Source organism: Trichechus manatus, unplaced genomic scaffold, assembly GCF_000243295.1.
Source record: "Trichechus manatus latirostris isolate Lorelei unplaced genomic scaffold, TriManLat1.0 scaffold00009, whole genome shotgun sequence".
NCBI classification, from domain to species: domain Eukaryota; kingdom Metazoa; phylum Chordata; class Mammalia; order Sirenia; family Trichechidae; genus Trichechus; species Trichechus manatus.
The window spans coordinates 21186205-21204640 of record NW_004443945.1 but is presented as its reverse complement, the minus strand read 5'-3'; the positions used below and the strand labels follow the sequence as shown (position 1 = coordinate 21204640).

The 18436-nt window shown below is 37.8% G+C and overlaps 1 protein-coding gene across 2 annotated transcripts in view; it reads left to right on the top strand.

Moving 5' to 3' along the window:
* The window catches only part of CPQ (carboxypeptidase Q), a 537063-nt gene that overhangs the window by 348469 nt on the left and 170158 nt on the right, over window positions 1-18436 (top strand). For both annotated transcript variants that reach the window (XM_023726056.1, XM_004370753.2), the window contains one exon: window positions 15035-15146. In XM_023726056.1, coding sequence (XP_023581824.1) covers window positions 15035-15146 — 112 coding nt within the window. The remainder of the gene's footprint in view (window positions 1-15034; window positions 15147-18436) is intronic.

The following is an 18436-nucleotide window of genomic DNA, read 5'->3' as shown; positions in this document are numbered from 1 at the left end:
TCACTGGTTTTTTGTTTCTCTAGAGAACCCAGCCTGAGACACAGACCTTGTGAGAAATATATATTAAGGAAGTAAAGGGTGTCAGCCATTAGGAATCTTCCAGCCTAGGGTTTCTCAGCTGAGGGGTGGGGATGGAAGGCATTACCTCCATCCTGCCTTCCCCTACCAGAAGTGTATCAGGAGTGGGAGGCTTTTTATTTTTTTATTTTCTCTCCTTCCCAGCCTCCTACCCAAGGGTAGTATATTCCTTGCCTCCCTGCCCCCCTGCCCCCAATTGCTTGAGAATTACCATCAGAGGGAGCCACTTTTACTAAGAAAACATGCCATGTCAATTGGGTATTATGATAACAATAAAACATCATTAAACAACAAAATGGATTAGGAGACTAGATCGATTCAGCATGTTCAGCGTACCAGGCAATATATTAGGCACTTTCCTTGCAATCACTGTTACATCAACACTGTGAGGCAGTTGTTAGTGTCTATTTTTAGGTATGTGGAAACAGGGCTCAAAGAGCTCAAGCATCTTGCCCGAGAGTTCCTAGTAAGTGGCAGAGGTAGGTTCAAATCCCGGCCTGTCTGCATCTAAAGCCCACAGTTTTCACTCTGATGCTATAAGAGGGACAAAGACAAGGTTGAAACATGCTCTACCTTATTGCAGTTTACTGAAGGAAGAGATAGAGATGAAAATTCATAAACTGTTACAGTATATGGTTTAAAAAGTTTAAATGATACCCTTTTGATAGGTCATTTATTTTTTTTTTCCTCTTATCTTTAAACAATGCTACACTTAAACTTGTCTGTAATAGAAGGAAAAAAAAAAAAAGGGAAAGAGAGAGCAATTTACCCCTTATTATCCAGTCCCTGTTATTGGTGATCTTATACCTTCTCTGCAGAAATTGTGGTCAAATGTGATGTCAGGAGATGCTTTCTGTCCCCAGTTTAAGCTCTTTATTTCTAAAGAAGATATACTAGCTTTTTGATGCTTTCTTCAAGGTCCTGTTCTGGAAAGTTCTGTGTAGTCAAGGCCCTCCTAGAGAGACAGCTGTTCTCTGGTCAGTCTTGCCAAGTCTGTAAATGCAGTTGACGGTACAGTCGCTCATTGGATTAGCCATTGTTAGGAAAACGTCACCTCAGGTACATGGGGAGCTTCATTTCAAGCACCTAAATTCATTTTCATGCAGCGCTACTTGGTTACCTAGTAACTGCAGTTATTTAGAGAGGACTGCTTATCTGTGATTTTTTGAGCTGTAACTTTTTTCCCCTTTGCAACCTATTATTGAAATGAAAATGTAACTTAGCTATTTCATGTTGTATGGGATGTTTTCAAATGGAATAAGTTCATGCTGTTTTAAATTAGGCTCACCAAACAACATTTTTAGAATATTTGTCACATTTCTAAATAACATGTACTTGTGATTGATACCCCCTCTAATTCAAACTGGCAGCACATAGTACTGTGCCTGCTGAAGCTGTCTGTATGAAATATACTGAAAGTCTCCAACTTTCCAAGTGAGTATTTCCTAGGGAGAATGAATGATGCAATGTTTGAGATCATCGTAAGATAATTATGGTATAACTAATAGTGGCAAACATCTATGGAGTTTATGCTAATTGCCAGGAACTATGTCACTTCATTTAATTCTCACAACACACCTTAACAGTAGGCTTGTATTATTATTTACACCTTATGGATAGGGAAATGAGGTTTAGAGAGGTTAAGTAACTTGCTCATGTCAAGCTGATAGGGATAAATTGTTGAAAAACTCATTACTTTATGTATATAGGCAAGGAGTAGTAGATGAACTTTTAGTATAGCCAAGTGAAAGGTAATAGATGAGAGAAAAGCAAACAAAAGTGGGTTCTGTACTATCTTTCATAAAGCAGCCAGAGGGATTTGGTGAAAATAGCCCTTGACTCTGGATCAGAAGCCATGGATTCTGTTCTCGGCCCCTGCCATGTGGGCAAATCACTTCACTTCTCTCTGTAAAATCAGAGTGTTGGCCATAATCTATTAAGGTGATTCTAGCTTTAATAGAGTATGAACATAGGAGCCTGAAAAGGAATCCAGGAATCATTGTAGGTTTCTTAATTTATGTAATCCCATGTAACTAAAGAGACTAAGTAAATTCCAGGAACTATCAAAACAGTTCTGTACATTTAAGTAATAACGCACAAAATGTTTTTGGTTTCCATACATTACAGTTTTGGTCGCTACATCTCTAAAATCTATTGGAATTGGAGAAAGTTTAGAAGGAACCATCAAAATGGTAGGATGAGGCTATTATAATAGGTGTAGCAGTCTTCAGCCTAGAAAGGAGAAAAAAATCTTCACTTAGAAATGTCTACAAAACCACAATTTTTATATGTCATGTACTTGAGAGAGGAGCCCTGGTGGAGCAGTGGTTAAGCAGCTCGGCTGCTAACCAAAAGGCTGGTTGTTCTGAACCCACTAGCAGTTCCATGGAAGAAAAGACCTGGTGATCTGCTCCCATACAGATTACAGCCTAGAAAACCCTATTGGGCAACTCTATGTCCTGTATGGTCTCTATGAGTCGGAATCAACTCAACAACACACACAACAATAGCAACAACAATGTTGTCTTAGGCTGGGTTCTCTAGAGGAGCAAAACCAGTGAAGCAAATATATATAAATATAAATAAAGAGAGATTTATCTCAAGCAAGTGGTTCATGCAGCTGTGGAGGTTGGGAAGTCTCAAATCTGCGGGTCAGGCATCAGGCTGGAGGCTTCTCCTTACTCACATGGTTGCAGGGGCTGACAAACTCAAAATCTACAGGTCAGGCAGAAAGCTGCAGGCTCACAGGGTTGCAGGAGCTGGCAAATCTTAAGATCTGCAAGTCAGGCGGTAGGCTGCTGACCCACGTCCCAAGAACCAGAGGTCAGAGGATAACAAGTTGGATGCAAGATCCAGAGCGCGTGAGCTTTGCTAGAACATCCATATATGTTGGATGCAAGCCACAACCCCAAGGAAACTCCCTTTTCAACTGATTGGCTGCTCACATCAGATCACAAAATGGAAGATGATTGCATCATTACATAACTGCCAAATTATATCATTACATAACTGCCAAACTACATCATTACATAACTGCTAAACCACTGAGAATCATGGCCCAAACAAGTTGACACACAACCTTAACCATCACAAACATGTACTTGAGAAGGTAATCTTAGGACAGATACAGATAAGTACTGTTTCACACAGTAGATGATACATTTATAGAACTTTTTACCTATGGAAGCTTTTATGGATTGAATTGTGTCCCCCAAAAATGTGCAGCAACTTGGCTAGGCAGTGAGTCCCAGATTGTGTGGTTGTCCACCATTTTGTGATCTGATGTGATTATCCTATGTATTGTAAATCCTAAACTCTATGATGTTAATGAGGCAGGCTTAGAGACAGTTGTGTTAATGAGACAGGATTCAGTCCACAGGATTAGAGTCCTGTAGATTGAGTCAGTCTCTTTTGAGATATGAAAGAGAGAATCGAGCAAAGAGACAGAGGGGCCTCATACCACCAAGAAAGAAGCACCAAGAGTAGAGCACATCCTTTGGACCTGGGATCCCTGCTCTGAGAAACTCCTAGACCAGGGTTAGATTGATGACAAGGAACTTCCCCCAGAACCAACAGAGAGAGAAAGACTTCTCCAGGAGCTGGCACCCTGAATTTGAACTTCCAGGCTCCTAAATTGTGAGAAAATAAAGTTCTCTTTGTTAAAGCCATCCACTTGTAGTATTTCTGTTATAGCAGCACTAGATAACTAAGATAGAAGCAAAAAATAAAAATAACTTGGAGAACATTTAGGCAAATTCAGAAATCACAGTAAGTCATGGATTATCAAAAGAAACTGTAAAGTGTGGCATTCACCCCTAAACATTAGTATTGACAGTAATTATAATTACGATACCTTCCCACTGTCTGCCCCTTGATTCCAACTTTGAAAAGAGGGTATGGAAGTTGATGCATCAGGGCTCCACTTCAGGAAGGCACATTTTAAGTTCATAAAAAGTTCTTCTATAGGATGGCAGATTTCCTTAATAATAAATATTACTAGTAATATAATAAAATTTTTAAAATTTTATTTTGACTTTAACCAAAGAAAATGCATGATAGTAGAAATTTATAGTAGAAAAACAATAGTGGTAACAAAGGAAAACATTAACAATTTCTTCTCATTGAATAATGAGCAAGATAAGCCCACTTTTCTTTTTAAAATCATAGATTTTAGAGTTGATAGTGTCCTTAGAGATTATCAGAATCACTGGGTGGTGCAAATGGTTAACATGTTTAGCTGCTAACCAAGAGGTAAGTGGTTTGAGTCCACCCAGAGGTGCCTTTATATAAAGGCCTGGTGATCTACTTCTTAAAAATCAGCCATTGAAAACCCTATGGAGCACAGTTCTACTCTGACACACATAGGGTTGCTGTGAGTTGGAATGGTTTCAACAGTAATTGGTGGTGCTGATTATCTAACTCAGTGTCTACCTACCACCACGACTTCTGGTCAGATATCTTTATTTTTTCTTTTTCTTTTTTTAAAGTATAGTAAGTATACATATAAAACATTTGCCATTTCAGCAGTTTTTACATGTACAATCCAGTGTGACATGAATTATGTTAATCATGTTGTGCAACCATCACAACAGTCTATTTCCAAATTTTTCTATCACTCTTACGGAAGCTGTGTCCCCTAAGCAATGACTCCCTTTTCCCCCTCTACCACCCATCTCTGGTTGTTGTTGCCATTGCTCATGTGTGCAGAGTAGAACTGCTCCATAGGGTTTTTACAGCTGTGACCTTTCAGAAGCAGATCACCAGGCTTGTCCTTCAAGGTGCTTCTGGATGGGTTTGAATGACCAGCCTTTCAGTAGTAGTTGAGTGCTTAACCGTTTGCATCACCTAGGGACTCCCTGCTCCTGATAATCTTAATGAACTTGGTCTCTGTATATCTGCCTGTTCTACATGTTTCATAGAATTGGATCATACAATATTTGCCCTTTTGTGACTGACTTATTTCACTCAGCATAAAGTTTTCAAGGTTCATCATTATTTGGCACATGTTAATTGTGCCTGTGCTTCAACATGACCAGTCTTTGGCAGCTCACTCCTCTGAGAGGTATGCTGTTTTCCTTATTGGGTCATTCACATTAATTCTTCTTCGGAACTGAAATCTACCTGCATATGCCCTCCACTCACTGGCCTGGCTGTACCTCCTGGGGCAATACAAAATAAGTCTACCTCTTGCAGATGAAGCATCTAGCTAGCTCTTTGAAACCTTCTCTTATCCGGGCTAACGTGTTCAGTGGTCTTCAGACAATTCCATTTCCAGGCAGTATAACATATTGACAGCTCTTCTCTGAAAGCATTCTGTTTTCTGAGGACGCTCCTTAAGATGAGGTGTTCTGGGGAAAAAAAGTGTTTGACTAATTCAAAGGAATGTGACAGTATTAGTTCACATAACCAGGATCTCATATTTCTATCAGAAGACCCTAAAATTTTATTGACTTTTGCCCACAGGAGACACATTGTTAACTCCAAAAGCTTATGCGCACTTGAATTTCCTGGTTATTGTCAGATGAAGTAGTGTCAAGCTGGGTCTCACCCGCCATTTCAAAGTGTAGTGTACACCTTCATATTTATCCATGCTCAATTATCTTGTTGGGTTTAAGCTATTATTTCTTCTTCAGAGTATTTTAGAATCTTGATTATTTGGTCCAACATGTTAATGATTCATCTCTCTTTATCATCTTGAGGTGCATAGACATGTCTTTAAGCTATTGATGGAAATATTGAGCAAACTGTACCAAGGACTGGGTTAATTTAAGCAGTGATAACATTCAGAATTTAGGGAAATATAGTTCAGTGGGAATTGTAGTTTAATGCTTCCTCTAATTTTATAGTCTATTAAAATATACTGTTTGTGCTGATAAATACTAGTTAAACTAATGAACAGTTGTTTCATTAGCATTTTTGTTTCTTCAGAAAATGCACAACTTAGTCCACTCTTTGTGGTTGTTGTTTTTAGGTTTTCCACAGGTGTATGATTAACTATTCAAAACACATGGCTACAACCAACATTTAATTGATGAGAATATTATCTAATGACAAGTAAAAATACTTAGGGGGACATGAATATTGGCATTAAAAATCTAAATCCACAACATGATAATAAATGTCACAGTATCCATTGATAAAGAAAGTTAACATTCTTTTTTCATGATGTTCTTTTATTTTAATTAATTGTATTTTTGGAGAGAGGAAAGCGAAACTGTTCATTCCCCTTTGTGGTTTCTGCTAAGTTCTGAAAATTACCTTGTCTCCCCCTTTTTTTTTTTTAGTAGTCGTTCTTCATGGACTCTTGGCTTCTAATAGAGTAAATTTTTATTCATTTCTCTCCAGCAGGTTTGCCTTTATCAAAGTTTATGACATTCAAGCTTCTACTCCTTATCCTTGCTGTTCACTTTTAAGAGGGCAGAAGATAAATTTTCTGGCTATGCTAACTGTGACTATGCTTTAGCTTAGCTTTAGAGTTAGAATAAACCACTTTCAGGCCATTTCTTTGAGTTGTGATGCACAGATATTATAAGGTTAATCAGCATTTTAGCTGTTATGGCTTGTGATTCTTGTGAGACTAAGATTCTCACTTCTCTTCTTCAAGTAGATTTGTTGTTTGACTGTGAATAAGTTAAGTTTCAATTTATTATATTTTTAAATGGTAATGAAAAGTTTTTCATTTTAATTTTAGGTAAACATATATAGTAACACTTTTGCCTGTATCTCATACCATTTATATTAGGTACAAAACCAGTTAAGATGTCTGTTTTTCCTCCCCCTAGGATGTGTAAATTTCAGTAAGAAAAAAGACAGGATCAAGGTTAATGGGAAAAAATAGTATTCTTTCATACAAGAATACAAGACAATGAAACGTTTAATATTTAGAACATACCCTTCCTGTAACAAAATACCAGTGGAAGTGTGGCTTGTCCCCTGGAGTCTGAACACAGAGATTATTAACTGCTAGCTGATCATATGTGAGGTCAGGTATGATGAGAGGACTAAGGAGCAGCGGGTACTGTGCTTAGCAAGTATGCTGCTAATGCAGGCCTGGAGCTTTTCAGAGTAAGTTTGGCTTCTTGACACTCTGTCCTAAAGCTAAAAATCAGGTCATGGAGAAGTCCTTTATTAGGGCTGTCTAGAAAATTATTTGTAATATGCTCAGGCTATAATTTATGCATTAAAATAAAAGTTGTCTTCAAGTGTTGCCATCATGGGAAGCCATGCAGCTAACCCAAAGTTCACTGCCAAGTTCTGGGACTTGGGATGGTTGACTTCTGTCTCCTTATTGCCACTGTGGTCTGTCCAGGGATATGGCAGGCAGGAGTCAACAGTGTAACTTGGCTGTTTGGTATTGAAATGCTTTTTGTAACTTTTATTTAAATGACACAGGTAATTATTCTCAAAGCTCTCTCTCCACTTCTCAGCTTCTCTAGCCTTAGCACCAACCATGATACATAAAGCTCCTGCACATCAGAATATGGCAAAACAATTTGTTTTAACTTTATTATGTGAACCTCAGCAACTCCGAAGTTTTGGTGAACTTCTTGACCTGAGTTTACTTTCCCTTCTCTTCTTCTCGCTTTCAGAAAGCTTCTTTTCAACCCTTCTACCTTGTAGTATGTCTTCCATTTCACTTCCTCTTTTAATGCTGGTCACCACTTGCTTGCTTGCATTTCTTTCCTCCCTCCTTCCCTTCCTTTCTCCCTCCCTCTCTCCCTTTCTTCCTTCCCCACTTCCTCCTTTCATCCCTCCCTTCCCCCTTCCATTCTTCCTTCCTTCCTTTTGTAATCATTCATGGTAAAAATTACTCCAAATCTCCCATCCTCAAACCAAACTTCTTGCTACTGAGGAAGAGGTATGCGGAAGTAAATCCACATACTGATTCACGTTAATTAGGCTTTCTCTTCATGAGGACTGGTGGTAGAGGAGGAATTATTGTATGGCCTTTGTGCTTTTCAAAGTGATGACACTCATTTGAATGAGTAAGCTCTGGTTTGTTGTTCATTTTTTTCTTATGACTCATCAGATATACCCAGAGATGGAGACTAAAGAACATTGTATAGACAGAAGTTTTTAGCTGATCTTGTCATACTGGCTTCTGTAGAGAGCATTCAGGAGACCACAGAAGGTTTAATAATTGAGAACGTTTCTATAATAAATAGACAAACAAGCCTAAAAAAAACAGTACTCTAAGATACATATGCTTCTCGAATTTTAGAAACCATTAGGGGCCAAGAAGAATCCTTTAGCTTGTAAATCTAAATGTCTGAGAAATAAAGAAGATTTCTTTTGGTAGGAAGCACCTTGACCCCATTTTCTATAATGAAAGATTCATGATACTCCTATTATCTTCTTTAAATTGAACCATAAAAGAGTCTGTACTGTATCAAAATGTTAATAATACTTCTTTTGCTTTTAATTCTATCCTCTCTATGCCTAACAAAAGCCTGGAACATAGTGGTGAATGAATGGTTGTAATAAAAGTATAGTTATAGCTGTGTACTATACCGTACTTGGATTTGACCATGGGAAAGATGATCACAAATGAGATAGAATTTGCCCAAACTCACTGTCTCTCTTCCCTCTCCTCAGTAAGTTTAAATGCAATATTGTAATTCACCTCTTCTACTGCTCCAATCCTCTCAAGGGAGCCAACTTTTCCTGTGGTTGCTTAGGCCAAAGGACAAGAAATTTAGGAGCACAGTTCTTTCACTTAACAGATCATCTCCCTTTGCAACCCATCATGACTTCTGGATGAAACCCAATTGCCTCCATTTAATCAGAATGATTTCCTTCCACAGACATTCTCTGCTGTGCCTCTATCCTCAGATCAATGTTTAATCAATTTCTGCCATTTCTTCCGAATACACTGCAGTCACATTTTATAAATCTACCTAAGACTTGATTTTCTTGAGCCGCAGGTAAATTAGGCCCCTTCTTGTTCTATCCTCAGATATCAGTACAATAATGTGCTTTGAGAATTCAACCAGGAGCAGGCATGGTCTTCCTTTTATGAAGCCAGTCTGACTGCCCCACACTAGTAAAAGGAGACAATCTGAGGGAAGAAATTCCTTTCAGGAGCAGCTGTGGTAATGCGTGAGCGTTTGGGTAGATGGCCCATTTTCTTGCGAAAGAAGTCTATATTCCACAAGCTATCAACACCCAACAGCTTCACTAAACAAAGTTTGAAGATTAGAAAGAAATCAACTCAAGAGGAGCTCAGATGTTTACTAAGTTGTCTCTGAACACACTGTGTGAGTCAGGAGGCCTAGGTTTACTCTGTTGACCATCTAGTCTGAATCGTTGGGGAAGAAAATATTTGTTCAACCATAGTCCCTTTAGTCTGTGCTGGGCAACAGCACGATGCCTTCAACAACTGCCCACTAGAAGCCAAGATTTGGTCTCTGACAGGGATTACAAACACAGATTTCTTTAGAAGTGCCTGCCTACGTGTGTTTAGATTCTAAATTGTGGGAGGATATGTGGCAGTGAAAGAACATCAAGAAGTTGCTCAGGGAAAAGTCTGTTGAGTTTATGGAGACTTTTCAAAGGGCAATTTCCCCATTTGAAGTAGTTAAAATAGAAGAGGAATTCTTGGGAACTGTCATAGAATATTGTACTAGGTAGAACCTTGAAAGATTTTATTTATTCTTTCTCTTTTAGCCTTCCAAGATCTAAGAAAGTATCCTATTTTAGAAACACTCTAAGGAAGGAAATTTTCCACAACCTTTCCCCTGTTATCCATTTTCTAACTTCAACAAAAGCCTTCTGTCAGAAAATTCTTGCCCACTTATATGACCCTAATGCTCACTGCTGCAGCCCAAGCCTGTTTTCTTTTGCTTTATCTTCTGCTGTTCATATTCTCCAAAAAGGAACCTGTCAGAACTGAAGCCCATTATTAGGTCACTCCTTGGCCCCTTCTCTAAGGCTAAATAATGAGAATTTTTTCCCCCTCTCTTTTTGTAGGTCATATGCTTCAACCATTTAATGATTTTTGTTGTTGGAAATTTGACTGGGATTTCCTGTGTCTGGAAATGAATTTTAGACCTTTGTTGCCCTAGTACTCCTCCCTCTACCTCTTTAAGTACACCAAATAAAACAAGACTGGGGGAATGAAGTAGCTACAAAACAAAACATCACAAAAACACAGAGTAGTTATCTTGTGGTTGTTGACTAAAGCATTTGTACAAGGACATATTCTCCATTGCCAACGTTAGCATGCACTCTCTTTGCTGACGATCGGTCAACAAAACATGGTCAGGTTTAGAATACACCTAATCAGTTCACACAATTTAAAATGCAGAATGTTAAAAGCTAGGCATGCCAAGAAGATAAACTGACCCAACAGTGGCCATTTTCTAGTATATCTGATGCATAGATAACTTTTAGTTACCATGGACATTTGGAGACCACTGAGCCATTATTGCAGTATCCTTTAATATGCTACTGGACACAATTATTTCAGTCTTTACAATTTTTTTTTATCTCTAGTTGGTTTTTAGGGAGGGTACTATTGTTGTCAGACTTTGGTTTCAAGATTATGATAGCTTTGTAAGTACATTTTTCTTTGCTTTGGAACAGTTAAAATAAAATTAGGTAAATCTGACCTTTAAAGTTTGGTTGAACTCATTTATACAACTGTTTGAGCCCCATACCTAAGGCAGGCCTTTGATAACTCTTGCTATTGCTTAATATGGCACACATGCAAAATACTTTATTTAACATCTGTGAACAGGCTAAAGAATAACAACAGCTGTTTTCACCACTCATTTTCAGAAATAGAACAATACCAGTGCCTTAGAATCCAGCTGTGTGCCCCTTCTGATCATCTCCTCCTCTCTAATATAACATCCTAATTTTTGGTTTACTATTCCTTTGGTTTTTTTCATGGTTTTACCATTCTTGTATGGATTGCCAAATATTGTATTATTTAGTTCAACTAAATTGTGATGTTTATATTATGGAATCCTACTCTTCTATTTCTTTTGTTATTCTCTTCTTCTATTTTTTTGTTTGTATTTGTTTTTCATGGGGTTGTGTACCACTGCCAGTCTAATACCTCATCCTAGAGAGTTTTCACACAGTATGTTTCTGCCCCAGTGAGATGACTGCTTCCTCCTGCTCCCAAGGCCTGAGTCTCTGGTAGTTGAAGCTACTGTAGGACATGCAGAAGGAAAGTTACCAGCCGCACAGTTACTGCTGTTTCTTCCTATCATTTGTCTGTCCCGACTCCCTGTAGCTCACAGACAAGAAACCCTACATTTCGGTGCACTGCCAACTCCCGTTCTGCCTTCCTAGTTGTTTTGTGGTGGCTGTTATTACTATTGCTGTTGTTTTAATCATTTTACTCTTTGCTTGCATTGGAGGAGATGGTGGTGGAAAGGAAGTTGGGAGTGGTGGTATGGGACCAGTCAGTGCTCTTCCCACTTCCAGGAGCAACAAAGGAAGGAGTAAATAAGTGGGCACCACTTTTGTGTTTGTCTCGGCCATGTTATTCCTCTAGGGGCTCCACATCTAGCAACAGAGGCAATGGAAGGACTGTGCATTTTCCTATACTTTATAAGATGGTTCCTTTTCATGAAACTGGAGTTTACTGTATGCCTGAGTAGTTTGTTTTTGTTTTGTTTTATTTGCTTAAATCAGACCAAATTGTATTATAATTAATCATTACTCCTGCCTGACCCTAACATAAGGTGGGTTTTCAGTAGTGTAGTGGGTTTGTATATTTTGCTGGGTTATTGTTTTGTGAGCCTGCATTAAGAAATGCTAGCCAGACACCATTTTGAATGAGCTCTTCTTCACTACCATTTTCAGTTTAAAAAATGCTATTGAATTAGAAGTAGCTTTTTGTCATTACCTAGTTTTTAAATCAGTAGATATTAAATTAGAACTATTATCTTATTGTAGCTCTCAATATTTTTTTTTCTGATTTACAAATATTAAAATAAGCTCTCATAGGCCAGAAGGTTTGCAATTATTATTCCATAGCACTATGCAAATGACCTTATCCTATGGGATATGATTTAATTTCCAATCATTCAAAACCATTTTTTCCACCCATTCTGGATTGGAGAATGGGGATATTTAAGAAAACATAGAGAAATATGATTTTTTTTTTTTTAAAAAAAAGGAGCCCTCAGTCATTCTTAAGGAAGTCTTAATTATAAAACAGTACCTGTCTTGATTTAGTTACTTTTACATGTTATCTGACAAAGAGTTCACTAAAAAAAGAATTTGACACTTTTAATCCACTGGAACTTTAACTTCATCAGGAAAGTGATGCTGAGGGTGGTGAGAAAGTTGACTGACTAATTGGGCTATTGGTCCCATATGAGATTACACCATTTTCTGAATCAAAATTTCCTGCTATTGCAACATGTTTTTTCTTTATTCTTCTTTCTTCTCCTTAGAAACAATCCATTTGGGTCCGTTACATGGTCCCATTTGCTGGGCTTGTTTGTGAGTATGATGAAGTCATACTAGGCCAGGTCTGTATACAGAGTCAACAGGAGATTCTGCAGCTGCTCAGTGAATCAAGTTGTGCAAGTGGTTAGCCTGATATTTTAAAATTCTGCTTTCCCCAAGTCATGAGACATTTTTACTTTAATCGTCAGGAAGATTGATTCAGCTTTGTTTTGCTTCCTACATGCTGTGCATAGACATCAATCTATTGAACTTCTTGTTGTTGTTAAAGCAACTTTTTATTGAGGTGTAATTATAGTGTAATAGTGTAACATACTCAGAGAAAGTGCACAAATCCTAAGTATATAACAACATGCCCTTTGCAAACTGAGCACACCTGTGTAACCAGCACCCAGAGCAGGAAACAGAGTATGACCAGCACGTCAGAAACTGTGTGTCCCCTTCCTGTCACTAACGCTCCTTATCAAGGGTAATCACTTTCCTTGTTGGCTTGTTTTTATACTTTGTATAAATAAAATCATACATGATGTATTGTTTTGAATCTGACTTCTTTCACTCTTCATTATTTTTATGAGATTCGTCCAAATTTTACCTTTGGTTGAGTTTGTTCATTCTTACTGCTGTGCAGCATTCCGTTAATGAATACAACACAATTTATTCATTCTACTGTTGACAGCCATTTGAGTGGTTTCCCTTTTTTTTGACTGGGGGAGGATATTACGAATAGCCTGTAATGAACATTCTAGTACATCTCTTGGTGAAGGTGCACACACCTGTACACATGCTTACACACACACACATACACATACACTTTCTTTGGATATATGTTGAAGAATGGAATTGCTAGGTTATAGGGTTTGCATCCACCACTCATCTGTCAGTTTGTCGCACTGTGGTGGCTTGTGTGTTGTTGTGATGCTGGAGGCTATGCCACCTGTATTTCAAATACCAGCAGTGTCACCCATGGTAGACCGGTTTCACTGGAGCTTCCAGACTAAGACAGATTAGGAAGAAGGACCTGATGATCTACTTCTAAAAAAATTGGCCAGTGAAAACCTTATGGATAACAGCGTAGAACTGGGTAGTGTTTTGTTCTGTTGTACATAGGGTTGCTATGAGTCAGAGCTGACTGGATGGCACCTAACAACAGCAACAACAACAGCGTGTGCATATGTTCATATCTGGTAGATGTAGCCAGTTTTCTGAAGTGGTTTATGTACTTATACCAGCAACGTTTAAGAGTTCTAGTTGCTCGATCTCCTCACCGGTATTTGGCATTTCCTGTCTTTTTTATTTTAGCCATATTGGTGGATGTATATTGTTATCTGGTTTAATTTACATTTCCCTGATAGTAATGAAGCTGAGCATCTTTTCATATGACTACTAGTAATGTGTGTATCTTTTTTTGTAAAGTGTTCAAGTCTTTTGCCCATTTTTCTGTTAGGTGACTGACTTTTTCTTACTGTTTCATAGGTTTTCTTTACATAACTGGATGTGAGTCCTTTGTGCATATATGTATTATGATATTTTCTCCCCCTCTACAGGTTGCCTTTTTACTTTGTTATTGAGGCCTTTTGATGAACAGATAATTCTAATTCTTAAAAAGTCCAATTTATTACTTTTTTATGGCTTATGCTTTTTATGCCCTGTTTGGGAATGCTTTGCCTACTCCATGTTGACAAAGCTGTTCTCCTACACTTTTTTCTAAAATTTTTATTTAGATCTGCAATCCATCTGACTTGATATTTATATATTGTATGTCATAGAGATCACAAACTTTTTTTTTCTATATGGACACCCTATTAACCCAGCATCATTTTACTTGGTTTTTAACTTGTTGAAAATGTGCCCATAAAATTTAGTTTCAATGAAATATGTTTTATATTTTCCTGGAGATAATTACTAATGCCTCTTGGAAAAAAATAAACCTATGGTAATTTAAAATTCGTAATATAATCCCTAGCTTTATTTTATACCATTGTAAATTGAAATCTCTCTTAAAATTTCTTCTGTTCAAACTCTTAGCCTCTAGTTTGTAAACCAGCATATTTACTTATTCAGCACCAAAGTGATTTATAATGCACAAAACAACCGTTTGAAAAAAAATAAATTATTGTTCTTTTTCATTTGAATTCAATTCAACAGATGCTTATTTTGTGTTTACTAAAATTTGGGACAGTTCAGAATATGGTTAAAGTTTTGAACTCCATTTTTATATCTTTTGGTTTTAAGCCATATAATAAAGTTGTCAAACATCTGTCAGTAATAAGCCATTTTTCTCTAGTACTCATAATTAATGGAAAGAGGTACAAGGTGAGGACTTTTATGACTGTTAGGATGACCTCAGACCCCCTCATGTAATGTCTCTAAACTTTTTTTCCACTCGTAATGACACATATCTCTTAAGACTTAAAAATAGAAAAGAAACCATAAAAGTTTCATTTCTGTATTTGGAATGCCTGTGAATGCTTCCTCTTTGATGTCATTCCTGCTTAGTTTTATTTTTTTCTCTTTTCATTATTTGTTCTAGGTTGTACTTGTCAGTGGACATCTGGACAGCTGGGATGTTGGGCAGGGTGCCATGGATGATGGCGGTGGAGCCTTTATATCCTGGGAAGCACTCTCACTTATTAAAGATCTGGGTAAATATTTAGAAAGTCGTTAACCAATGGGTAAGGGTCTTAGTAGCGACATGTTTAACTCAACACACAAAATACTTAAAAATTTATTTAGTTTGATATGTTCAAAGATCCTCCTGAGGTCTATACATGCTTGTCAGTTGATTCCCAGAATAGAACTAACTTATCCCACTAAAGACATAAATTTTTATTCAAGGGTACTCCAGACATCCAAAGTATCACATACTATGATCAGCCACTGGGGAAAATGAACAAGCAAATACAACTGAAGTAAATGCAACCATACCAACCAGAGATATATAAGGAAACTAGGACTAAGTCCAAAGAATAATCAGCAGTGCCCCCTACTTTCTTTTCCTTGCTCATCTCAAAGACATTATCAGGCTCTGAGGATAGCTTTGGTCCAGTTGTCTTTCCATGATGGAAGACAAATAGAGCAACCTGGAACTGAAAGAATGATTCCTTTAGCCACAGTAAGGAATCAGGCTAAAATTAGGGGCATCCTAGATAAACCTAGACATGGGGAAGATGGACAGGCATAAAAAGGAGGGGTTTATAGTGATAGGAGGAGCCCTGGTGGCAAAGTGGTTAAGCACTCAGCTGCTAACCAAGAGATCAGCAGTTCGAACCCACCATCCGCTCTTGGGAAAAAGATGTGGCAGTCTGCTTCTGTGAAGATTTACAGCCTTGGAAACCCTATGGGGGTAGTTCTACTCTGTCCTGTAGGGTCACTATGAGTCAGAATTGACTTGACGACAATGGGCTTGGTTTTGGCTTAATAGTGATAATGGAGGCCCTGGGTGGTGCAGATGGTTAACATCCTCGACTGCTAACGGTAAGGTTGGAGGTTCGAGTCCACCCAAAGGTGACTCAGAAGAAATGCCTGATGATCTAGTTCCAAAAAATCAGCCATTGAAAATCCTACAGAGCACAGCTCTGCTACTCTGACACATATGGGGTCACCATGAGTTGGAGGAGACTCATAGTGATAGGAGTTTATTTTGATGGGCGTGTTTGCAAATAAAAAACACACGCCTTTTGTGCTAATCAAAAAGGTGGATTTTGAGTGAGGTTAGACATAATTTGTTTAATTAAACAGTGAAACTGTCTGAAGCAAGAGTTCCTTGTCTGAATCAGACCAGTGGTGGTTTTTAAATGCCAGAGTGTCTTGCATGGAAGTTGTGGCGTAACCTCAGTTTTAGATGCAGTAAAGACCAGAAAATTCTCTTTGGTGAAAGCTTTCTGTTGTCACTTAAGTACATACACATTAAATTTATGCTTTTTCTCCTACATTTAGTGAACTTTTCTGATCCTGTAAATCAGGCCATTAAATAATTATGTTCATCTTCTTAAAAGTAGATTGCTGAAATTGTCATGTTGGGAGAAATCTTTTGGTATACCATTGTGATTTATATTTTACTTGTTTTTTAAAATGGAGAGATGGCCATGCTTTTTTTATTTCCAAATAAGCCAGTGTATCCCAACCTCGTCACCACTGGCTGGATAATACTTTCTTGTGGGGGGGCCCTGGCCTCTACCTGCTAGATGCCAGTAGCACACCCCTCTCCCAAGTTGTGCCAACCAAAAGTGTCTCCAGACAGTGCCAGATGTACCCTGGGGGGACAAAATTACCCCAGTATGAGAACCACTAAAATAAGCTAATGAGAAATCTCTAAACGACCTGAATATAAGCTCACTTTTTAAAAAAGAAAACTTAAGCTAATGAAATCTTATGGTGTATATACTTTTGACATCTTTAAAGATTTCACTGAGCACCCACTATGTGGAAGCACTTCATAAAAGCTTGGCTTAGAAAGAGGTTTAAGGCATGTCCTCTGTTCTTAAGACCCTTAGCATCGAGTTGGAGACAGGCACACCCACCTACACACACACTTATCATGCAGACGTCATTTCAACATCTGCTTTTAAAATTGGGTCATGATTGAAAGAGATTAAATATCCAGCAAATAAAACCAAAGAACACACATTCCTTCAGAAAAGGTCTGGGAGACTCTGTATGTGAATGCCTCCTCTTCTCCCTCCCCTTAACAATGTTCCCTTGGGTACTCTTCTCTCTTTCCTGAATTTCAGTCCAGAATGAAGTGGGTTCCAGAGTAAAGCAGGCAAATGTCAAACATTTTTTCTCTTTTCTTGGGCACAGATATTTATTTCAGAAGTTAATCTGATTTCAGTGTGTTCAACCAGTTTGCTGGATACATAGTGGTAGAGTAAAAAGAAACTATGCCCATCCAAATTGGATTGCAGGTCCCTTTGTGCACAGCTTCTTTTTTGGCCTCAAGCAGTTCATTTGAACTCTCTGGGCTTCATTTTCCTCATCTCTTTTCAACTGTATGCTTCCTGAGTATTTTGTCTGCTCTAGATTGGAATATGGTATCTTCTCGAGGCTTTGAATCTTACTTCTTTAGTGCTCACTGTTTAGTTAATCACTGTTAATTGAGTTGAATTTGATTACATGGATAAATGTCAAACATCATACAAAGGTGAGTTGAGTATCTTTCTTCAGCTCTGAAAGTACATTGATTTCAATTGTTTTTTGATAGCTAGTGATCAGTCTCCTTCAACTCAGGACTTAAGTCTCCCCTAGATTTCTGAAAACCTGTGTAAGCATATTTTGAATAAAACTCTAAAATAAAGAGTAATATTTTGCTGAATAGGTGTTAAGATACAACCTGGAATACTGGTAAAAGGAGCAGGACTCTGGAGTCAGACTGCCCAGGTTGAAATCCCAGGACTGCGACTTACCAGCTATGTGACCTTGGGCAAATTACTTTGTTTCTCTGTGCCTCAGTTTTTTCATCTGTGAAATGGGGAAAATAATAGGACCTATCTCATACGGTTGCTTTGAAAATTAAATGATCTGTTCACGTAATGTACTGAGAACAGACTCAAACTAAGTATTCAATAAATGTTAACTATTATTATTTAAAAAGCATGACTCTCAAAATAGCATATTTTTTATGTAGGAGAAGATGATAATATTTTTTTACCCTTCCCCACTTCTTACACCTACTACATCTACCCACTTTAGTGATTACTTTGCCTCCTAACTTAACATGTGAGTTATACTGATGTAACTCTAGGGCTAACTGCTTTGGTATCCCTAAAATAATCATTTCGTCTTACTTTTTTTTTTCTTTTATTTTTTTATTGTACTTCAGGTGAAGGCTTACAGAATAGTTTCTCATGAAACAGTAGTACACATATTGTTTTATGACATTGGTTAACAACCCCACAACATGTCAACCCTCTAACTTCTCAACCTTTTTTTTTTT